The 10,510-nt window shown below is 50.7% G+C and overlaps 1 protein-coding gene across 1 annotated transcript in view; it reads right to left on the bottom strand.

Annotated features, from left to right (window-relative positions):
• Nucleotides 1–677: 677 nt before the first annotated feature.
• The window catches only part of LOC143282482 (uncharacterized), a 28,400-nt gene continuing 18,567 nt past the window's right edge, over nucleotides 678–10,510 (bottom strand). Inside the window, exons 2-4 of the mRNA XM_076588141.1 lie at nucleotides 9,125–10,510; nucleotides 2,577–2,769; nucleotides 678–2,159 (exon numbers count right to left, since the gene is read on the bottom strand). The exon at nucleotides 9,125–10,510 is cut by the window's right edge and continues 1,139 nt beyond it. Coding sequence (XP_076444256.1) covers nucleotides 1,171–2,159; nucleotides 2,577–2,769; nucleotides 9,125–10,510 — 2,568 coding nt within the window. The 3' untranslated portion in view covers nucleotides 678–1,170. The remainder of the gene's footprint in view (nucleotides 2,160–2,576; nucleotides 2,770–9,124) is intronic.

The following is a 10,510-nucleotide window of genomic DNA, read 5'->3' as shown; positions in this document are numbered from 1 at the left end:
AACTGTCCCTTCCCTGACAACTGCCCCCCCCCCCTTCTTATCTCATCTGTCCATCCAAAGTCGCATTGAGGTGCGCGACAGCGCCATCGTCCTTTCACTCGACCACTCCTAGTCGCCTTATTGGTCAGCCAGCCGGTCAACCCCTCGTTGTAGGAACAGTGCAGTTAATGAGTCTGTACAACCGTGTCGAAAAGACGAGCACGCAATGTCGGAAGCATCCCTTGGCGGTCTGTGTTTCAAGTCGTGTCCCAATTCCCTTTCGAACAAACACGGCTGAAATAGATGGCGGGAACGTTAAGTTAGGGGAACTTAAGTACTGGTGAATTTGATCATTGCGGCAAATGCCAGAGCGTTGATCCTGACTCCCAAATTCTTGTGCATAATGGGTGAACTGTCATCATAGATATGGTATAGACAGTGGGTGAACTGAGGAATAATCAGTCAGTGATGGGAATGGGATCAAGCAGTAGGAATCTTCATGCACTTCAACATAGCTCAAGAACATACAGTAAATTTGGATAATCATTCAACTAGTTGGGGAAGTGATGTTTCAGTTGCAGTTAGTATACACAGTAGTTATGGATAGGGTAAAAACTATCAGCATAGCCAGTTTAGTCTGCCCAGAATCTGACCGCACATAACCAACGCGTATTAGGCAAGTCCTTGTGGAGAAAAAACCAAAAAAAACCCACAAAAAACCCCGGCAATAGCGCGGTAAAACATACAGTCAAACTTATCAACAGTTTCATCAACAGAATCTCACCAATCATGCAATGAAGGGCAAACATAAAACAGAGCACAAGACATCAGCAATTTTTCAGGGGCAGCTGAATCAAGTCACATGTCAATAACAGTCTGTATGACGAAGAATTGAATTAAGAAAATATATAACCACAGTTGTTTTTTTTTGCAGTCACGGAATAAAAATCATATTAAACTCAATACTTTATCACCGCAGTGGGAAATTATTTGTTATTATCTAAAAAAAAAAAAGAAAAAAAAAGAAAGAAAAAAAAAGACAAAACAGGCATCCTCATACACAGACACACACACACAGACACACACACACACACACCACCACCACCACCACCACGACCAACAACAACAATAACGAAACAAAAACAGCAACAATAAAAACAACAACAACCGACAACAACACCCGCAAAAAACTCAACAGATGCTGACAGAGTTCATCTCCCCAGCTCCCCCAATATCCAAGAAATCCTCCATCCCTTCCTCTCCCTCCCCCACCTCAGCATCCAGACCGAGCGTCAGAAGGCAGACGGTGCCGTCACTCATACCCACCACCACCACGTCACCGTCCTGATCCACCGTCATGGCCGTCACGTGACAAGATGGCGGCACCAGCTCCTCCAGGGACAGGAAGTGACGCTCACCCCCGCCGCCGCCGCAGGCGACGGACCCGGAAGTGACGATGTAGAGCCCGTTCTTGCCACTGTTCACCGCCATCATACGGCCCAGGCTGTCGCAGCAGACGTCGCCCAACACCCGCTGGCAGCACCTCTGCGCCACCTGGGACGACGACGACGTGGGAGGGGGCTGCAGCACGGCATCCGGCTCGTCATCCGACAGCACCGTGGTCACGTGGTCCTCAGGGGACACCACCCTCATGAAGTAGCCCCGGTCGTTGACCAGCCAATCGCCGGTGACGGTGACGGTCACGTGACAGGGGTTGGTGATGAGGGTGGTGGTGGTGTCGACCTGTCGAAGGACGGTGAGGTCTGGGGTGGGGTCGAGGTGGTGGGGGTGTGGGTGGGGTCGGAGGTCAAGGCCGTACAACGTGATGGTCTTCTCCTCCCCGTCGCTGACCAGCAGGCGGCTGCGGGTGGGGCAGTCCATATGTGTGTGCCTGAGGGCGGAGGGCAGGCCCACGGAGGTCAGGAACGAGCCCGCAGGGGACAGCAGCGTCACGAGCGCCCTCCCCCCTCCCCCAATCTGGCTGCTGCCCCGCGTGACGTCACGGCCCAAGATCATCAGGAGCCCGCTGGGCGTGACCTTGACCTGCGCGGGATCGGTCACGTGACGGCTGACGTCAGCCAGCAAGGCGCCCTGGCGGTCCCACACCTGACAGGTGTGGGCTGGTGAGGAAAGGGAGACCACCTCTTTGTAGGGGGTGAGGGCAAGGGAGCTCACTTCGCCTGTAACAAGTTCCACACACACACACACACACACACACGTGCGCGTATATATACATATATGTATATCTCTGTCTCTGTCTCTCTTTCTCTCTCTCCTTCTCTTAAACAAACAAAAAAACATCTTCCACAATATGATGATGAAAACACCATAAATTGGGCAATCTCTGTCTCTGTGTCTCTGTCTCTTTCTGTCTCTGTCCCTCTCTCTCTCTCTCTTTCTCTCTCTCTCTCTCTCTCTCTCAAACAAACATCTTCCATAATATGGTGAAAACACCATGAACTGGGTACTCTCTCCCCCTCTCTAAACCAGCCAACCAACCAACCGAACAAGCACCTTCTTCAATATTGTGAAAACACCCTAAACTGAAATTGGGTTTGGGGGTTGTGAGTTGTGGGGGTGGGGGTGTATGCACTGACCGGCAGTCTGAATGACGGAGTGGACATGGATGCAGCTGATGTCGGGTACACTAGTGGTCAGGGTGCACACCCTACCCAGGGTGGGGGCGGCACAGGTCAGCTGATCCTCCAGGGACAGGTCAGGGGTGAAGGTCACACTTCCCACCTGCTCCACCTGCAGGGACTGCGCTTGTCGGAGGTGGTTGAACCACGCCTGGATATAATGATGATGATGGTAATAATAATAATAATAATAATGACCTGCAGAAACTGATGTTGTGATGCTAATGCTTATAATGATGGTGATGACGATACGATGCTGATGATGATGACGATGATGATGATGAAGACAACAACGATGATGATGATGATGATAATGATGATGACGGTGACGATGATGACGATAATAATGATGATGATGATGGTGATGATGATAATGATGATGACGATGTTATAGTGAGCCATCAGTGTCACCCCCCACCACCTGCACTCTGTCCCCCTTCCCTCCCCATCCCTTCGCCCCCCCCCTCTTCTTATCTCCCTTCCTGCTCCATCCAAAGTCCAGTCTTTGAGGTCGCGCCGACACCGCGCCACCCTCCCTCCTTCCACCCTCCCGCACCCCACTCCCTAGTCGGCCCTCTTTGGTCAGCCACGCCGCGTCACCCGCCCCAGTTGTAGGAACACGTGCAGTTATGTGACGTCTGCCACAATCCCCGTGTTCGAAACAGACGAGCACGGCATGTCGGAACATCCCGTGTGGCGGCCTGTCTTTCAAGTCGTTCCCCATCTCCCCTTTCACAAACACGGCTGAAGTAGATGGCGGGAACGTAAGCTAGGGAGAATTTATGCTAATGTGAACTTTGATCATGCCGGCTAACATGCCAAGAGCTGTATTATCCTGTCTCCCCAATCTCTTTGTGACATAAATGGGTGAACTTGTCATCATAGAATGTGTATAGACAAGTGGGTTGAATTGTAGCGAATCAGATCAGTCAGTTGACTTGGACGAATTGGGATCAAGCAGTGAATCTGTCAGTCATTCACATAGCGTCACTAGGACAAGCAAAGATTGGTTAATTCAGTTCAACTAGTTGGGGGAGTGAGTGTTGTAGCTTGCATTAGTATACACAGTATGTTGTGGGAAGGGATAAAACCAGTCAGCACAGCCAGTTCTTAGCTGTCTCCCAGAAAAACTGACCGACACAGGGTGACTGACTGATCAGTGATGTGAGGAGCAAGGAAATCCTTGTTGGGCTGTGAGTACACAACTTGTAATGGTTTTATGCTATGTTGATAACTTAGTTGTGTTGGGAAACTATGTTTTGTGTTGGTGAACAGCCAGTTTAAGTTGATAAGTTGAGGGTTTTTCATGTGTGTGTGTGTGTGTGTGTGTGTGTGTGTGTGTGTGCGCACATGGGGGTAACAGCAAGTGTTGTGGAACACATGTTTGATTTGTTGGTTGTTGTGGTAACATGTGTAGGAGTTGTACTTGTGTCGGTGGTATACCTTGTGAAGACAAAGAGATTTGTTTGGTAATGGTAACACACAGTTTAATTGAATGATGGGTAACATGAGTTGGAACACAGGGCTGTATTGGTCAGTGATATGTTTTGTACACAGTATGGTAATTGGTATGTCACTGCTGGTGGCAGGTAAGCTTGATGAAGCTTGTATTTCCTCACATAGATCTATGTGTGAGAGGAGTGCCTACTGGTGGACATGTGATGAAAGGTGCTGAGAGGGTGTAGGCCTTTTATGTCAGTGATGTCCAGATATTTGAGATTTTATCTGACCTGGGTTTTGGTTGTGTGTTTGTGTTCCAGGTGTGCTGCTTTAGGTGTAGGGTGAACTTTTTACTGTGTGCTAGTTGTAGATGCTGCTTGTAGGAAGTACTTGAAGTAGGCAGTGTGTGCTGCCTTAGTGTGTGTTTCTTTTGCTAAGTAGGGTGAACCGCTTAGTGTGTGTGCTGATTTCCCATGTAGCCTATATTGTAAAAGTAAACACTCTATAAAAACCACTCCATGTGGCCCTGCTATTGATGTGAGGAGAGAGTGAGTGAGTGCATGATCAGCCGATCCTATATCCCCCTGTCTGTTCCCCTCTCTCTTCTATTAGAATCGAACCAGACTCTCAAAAACCTTTTTACAACGATGACGACGACGACGATGATGATGGTAATGATAATGATGATTATGGTGATAATGGCGATGATGATAATGATGATGATGATGATGATGATAATGATGATGATGATGGCCTGCAGGAAACGCTGTCGCTGTTGTTGGAACTGGTCGAACCACCCCAGCAAATGATAATGATGATAATGAAAAGGATAATAATGATGATGACACGAATAAGCAACATGATAGTGGTTAGGGTAATGATAATAACAAAGACACTTGTAGGCAGCAATAAAGAGTGGTAACTCTCTCCTTTTACAAGGGACACAACTTCACGTCGATGATCAGTGCTTATGCTGGAGTCGGGGCTGTCTGTTTTGAGGACGTGTCTGTGTTTGTTCCAATGTGACTTTTATTTATTTACCTGTGTGATGGTTCAATCGGTAGCATAAGCAGCATTGACTTTAAGCTGTGCACATTGTAAATGGTGACAGTTACCGTTCTTTATCGTTCTTCAATCCTTTATTCTCGTGGCCTCGTTGTTCTTTTCATTTCAACACTAATACGACTGATATTGACGATAACAATAATAATGATGATGATGATGATGATAAGGTTGCTGCTGCTGCTGCCGCTACTACTACTACTACTACTTATAATCAATGTAATCATTCATAGCATCGTGCAGAAAAATCAAAGTACTTTCACACCAGTCATTACGCGCGAACATAACTCCTGGTAGACAAAACTTACGATAAGTACATATAAGTTGAAAGCCGAATAAATCGTAGTGCAGAAAGATAGAAGGGAGAAAGGGGAGGAGGGAGGAGGGGGGAGGGAGTGAAAGGGGGGCGAGGGGGACGAGCTGTTTCGGAAAGAGGCTGGTGTTGAGGCCAGACTTGAAAGAGCTGAGTACAAAAGACTCAACGAGCACGTTCCGAGGTATGATAGTCAGTCGTGTCCAACAAAGACCATCAGCACAGCAGAGAAGGCAATTGCTGTCCCGACTCTCTGAGCTAGCAACTGATTATAGTGGAGAGTGTCTTGCCCAAGTTACATCCCCACTCTGTCGGCCAAGCCAAGCGGGTTTTAGGACAGTTGGCGTTGGGGATGGTTCTCAAAGGCCAGCTAGCCTCCAAGGCTGCAGCACTCAGAGCCAGTGCAATCGTACCTCCTAGTCCGAGAGTCATGGTCCTTCACAAAAATGTAAATGACGTCCCACAGCAGTGGAGAAACCAATGATCATTCAGCTCTCATTTTGCTGTTGGCCCAATTGTAAGCTAATGTCAATTTACAATCGGCTTCGGATCCACTCTGTTTACGCATACCCAGATTCAAACACTCCACTGTTGGCCACCGTTCTTTCTCTGTCTCTGGACCTTGTAATTGGAATGAACTTCCTTTTTCGTTTCGTCATGTCTCCGCACTCAGCTCTTTCAAGTCTGGCCTTAAAACTAACCTCTTCCCAAGATAGCCTCCCTCCCCTGCCTCTTCCTTGTCTTCAGCTTCTGCAGTTTTTTTTTTGTTATACACGCGTGTGAATGACTTGCACGAAAGCGCTTTCATTAATTATTGTCTCTGCACGAGATTCAGCGCCGTATAAATATCATTATTATTATTGATATTTTATAAACTGAGCACCTGACCGCACCAAGTGCAACAGAGAGAAAAACACAGCAGGACAGATGTTTGGCCTTCAGCTGTGCAGTCCTGGAGTTCACTGCCTTGTTTAGTAGTCCATCGCAGTCCCTCCTCACCCACACCCTCAATCAAAAACTCATCCAATAACATTTCGACCTGTCTCTATCTACAAAGGCTGATCACTGAAAGCAATCCGTTCCATAATATGTATCACATTGATACACATCCGTACGTGTGCGTGTGCGTGTGCGTGTGCGTGCGCATGTGTGTGTGTGTGTGTGTGTGTGTGTGTGTGTGTGTGTGTGTGTGTGTGTGTGTGTGTGTGTGTGTGTGTGTGTACGTGTGCGTGCGCATGTGTGTAGTAGTAGTAGTCTTCAGTTTAACGTCTTCCACTTTAAGTGATATTAGACGGGGAAAAAAAAGGGGGTTGGGGGGGGGGGGGGGGGGGGGTGCGGGGGTGCGGGAGGGTGGAGGACGGGGCGTGGTGGAGGGAACGGTATTGGGCAGAGGGTGAAAAAAGAGTGTGTGTGTATGTGTGTGTGCGCGTGTGTGCGCATGTGTGTGTGTGTGTGTGTGTGTGTGTGTTGGGGAGGAGGGCCGATGATGACTGTGCAGGCCTACACTGTGATGTGTGAATGAAACAATAATGCCCGCTGCAGGCCTGAAGTCCTGCCAGGACGGATGTTCATCCCTTAGTCGTCCCGCAGGAAGCCAGTCACTCCTCTTCCGCAACTGAAGAGAGACAGACAGACTGACAGACAGACTGACAGATCGACAGACAGACAGACGGGCAGAGAGACAGTCATCAAACATCGACGACAGCTCATAGAGACGGCGCGTACAGTACAGTACAATACAAAACAGTACAGTGTAGTACATTACAGTACAGTATAGAACAGTACAGTATAATATCGTACAGTACAGTACTGTATCCTGCAGTGCAGTACAGCACAATACAGTACAGTACAATATAGAACAGAGCAGTGTAGTACAGTACAGTGCAGTACAGTAGAGTACAATAAAGTACAGTACAATGGAGCAGAACACAGTACAGTATGACCCTGAGCCCAGTACAGTACAGTACAGTACAGTACAGGTGTCCCTGAAGACATACCAGCAGTCTACATGACAGGTGTGGTACAGAATAGGTCAGTTACCTGACAGGTGTGGTACAGAATGGGTCAGTTAATTGGCAGGTGTGGCACAGAATGAGTCAGTTAGTTGACAGGTGTGGTACAGAATGGGTCAGTTAGTTGACAGGTGTGGCACAGAATGGGTCAGTTAGTTGACAGGTGTGGTACAGAATGGGTCAGTTACCTGACAGGTGTGGTACAGAATAGGTCAGTTAGTTGACAGGTGTGGTACAGAATGGGTCAGTTAGTTGACAGATGTGGCACAGAATGTGTCAGTTAGTTGACAGGTGTGGCACAGAATGGGTCAGTTAGTTGACAGGTGTGGTACAGAATGGGTCATCTAGTTGACAGGTGTGGTACAGAATGGGTCAGCTAGTTGACAGGTGTGGTACAGAATGGGTCAGTTAGTTGACAGGTGTGGTACAGAATGGGTCACTTAGTTGACACGTGTGGCACATAATGGGTCAGTTAGCTGACAGGTGTGGTACAGAATGGGTCAGTTAGTTGACAGGTGTGGTACAGAATGGGTCAGTTACCTGACAGGTGTGGTACAGAATGGGTCAGTTAGTTGACAGGTGTGGTACAGAATGGGTCAGTTAATTGACAGGTGTGGCACAGAATGAGTCAGTTAGTTGACAGGTGTGGTACAGAATGGGTCAGTTAGTTGACAGGTGTGGTACAGAATGGGTCAGTTAATTGACAGGTGTGGCACAGAATGAGTCAGTTAGTTGACAGGTGTGGTACAGAATGGGTCAGTTAGTTGACAGGTGTGGTACAGAATGGGTCAGTAACCTGACAGGTGTGGTACAGAATGGGTCAGTTAGTTGACAGGTGTGGTACAGAATGGGTCAGTTAGTTGACAGGTTTGGTACAGAATGGGTCAGTTAGTTGACAGGTGTGGCACAGAATGGGTCAGTTAGTTGACAGGTGTGGCACAGAATGGTCACCCAGTTGACATGTGTGGCACAGAATGGGTCAGTTAGTTGACAGGTGTGGTACAGAATGGGTCAGTTAGTTGACAGGTGTGGCACAGAATGGGTCAGTTAGTTGACAGGTGTGGTACAGAATGGGTCAGTTAGTTGACAGGTGTGGTACAGAATGGGTCAGTTAGTTGACAGGTGTGGTACAGAATGGGTCATCTAGTTGACAGGTGTGGTACAGAATGGGTCACTTAGTTGACACGTGTGGCACATAATGGGTCAGTTAGTTGACAGGTGTGGCACAGAATGGGTCAGTTAGCTGACAGGTGTGGTACAGAATAGGTCAGTTACCTGACAGGTGTGGTACAGAATGCGTCAGCTAGTTGACAGGTGTGGTACAGAATGGGTCAGTTAGTTGACAGGTGTGGTACAGAATGGGTCAGTTAGTTGACAGGTGTGGTACAGAATGGGTCAGTAAGCTGACAGGTGTGGTACAGAATGGGTCAGTTAGTTGACAGGTGTGGTACAGAATGGGTCAGTTAGTTGACAGGTGTGGCACAGAATGGGTCAGTTAGTTGACAGGTGTGGCACAGAATGGGTCAGTTAGTTGACAGGTGTGGTACAGAATGGGTCAGTTAGTTGACAGGTGTGGCACAGAATGGTCAGTTAGTTGACAGGTACAGAACGGACCAGTCACATGACAGGTGGATGTCAGTCACATGATAGGTATGGCACACCGAAATGGAGTTGCTCACCTGACAGGTGTGGAAGAGAATCAGAGTAGTCAGGTGCGGGGTGTCGGCCGTGGCGGCGTTCAGCAGACAGCGCAGCCTGTCCAGCTCTCGCTGCACGTGCGACAGGCCCTGGAGGGAGTCGGCCAGCCGCTGCAGCACGGGCCGCGTGCACTGCTCCGCGTCCTGGCTCAGCCTCTGGGTCTCTGACGTCACCCACCGCTGCTGGCGCGTGGCCGCCGCGTGGATGGCCTGGTGGACGCTTTGCCGTCCCGAGAGCACGCGCCCCCGCTGCTGACCCACCGCGCGGTGCGAGGAGCGTGCGCTAAGCGCGTGCTGCTTGATGTGGCGCCTGAGCGCGGAGAGGTTTTTCTGGGCCCGGTGGTGGAGCTGCCCCAGCTCCTGCACCTCGTGGCCCACGTGATGGGGTGTCAGACAGCGGTGGCACAGCAGCTGGGAGCACGTGCGGCACGTGAGAGCCAGGTCCTGACCGTGGGCGCCGCACAGCGGCCGGTGGTGAGCCAGCAGCACCAGGGGGGAGAGGGGTAGGGAGGAGGGGGTCAGGGTGGAGGAGGAGGAAGCGGAGGAGGAGGATGGGGGCGGCAGCTCCACCAGCTCGTGGTGGCGCGTGACAGGGAGGTTGAGGTGGGCCACATGACAGCCGGCGCACAGCCCGATGCCCCCGCACGTGACGCAGGCGTGGCGAGGGTCAGCCTGCGCGTGACACGCCCCGCACACCCTGACCTTGACCGTGACCTCCATCTTCGCGTCCTTGCTGCCGCCGACGCCGTTGTCGTCGCTGGTCTCTGTGCTCGTGAGCCGAGATCGTGCGGGGAGGGAGTCCGTGAGGTCCATTGAGTCCCCGGTGTCTGGCGGGCAGGACTCCTCCGTGCTCAGGCTGGGAGTGCTGCAGTTGTCCGCATCGTCGTTGTCAGCGTTGTCATCGTTGTTTCCGTGGTCAGCGTTCACGTCATGCACGTGCCCGCTGCCGCGCGAGGTGGGTGGGGCTTGTGGCGGGAACTGCGCTGTCTGGAGGCTGATCGACGACTGCTCGGGAGGCGCTGGCTCTGCGTGTTCCGGAGCTGTGGAAGGCTCTGTTACCGTGGCAGCTGCTGGCTTCACCGTTTTTTCTTCATGCGTATCGCAACCCGCGCGGACAGAATCAGCCCCGTCCTCTTCCCCGGCGACGGTGTGTGGGGGTGGTGTGTCGGGCATCAGGTGGAAGAGTCCCGGGAAAAGGTGTCTGAGGAGCGGCACCTCCCCGCAGGGCGGCAGGGGCTGAACAGCCCCGCACAGAGAACACCGCAGCGTGTCGTCCTCCTCACACACACCCAGGCAGCGCCCACACAGCAGGTGGAAGCACTGCAGCACGTGCACCTCCCCGCAGTGCGACAGGCACGCTGAGCACGT

This window comes from Babylonia areolata, chromosome 5 (genome assembly GCF_041734735.1).
Source record: "Babylonia areolata isolate BAREFJ2019XMU chromosome 5, ASM4173473v1, whole genome shotgun sequence".
Taxonomy (NCBI): Eukaryota; Metazoa; Mollusca; class Gastropoda; order Neogastropoda; family Buccinidae; genus Babylonia; species Babylonia areolata.
This window is presented reverse-complemented; position numbering and strand designations above follow the sequence as displayed.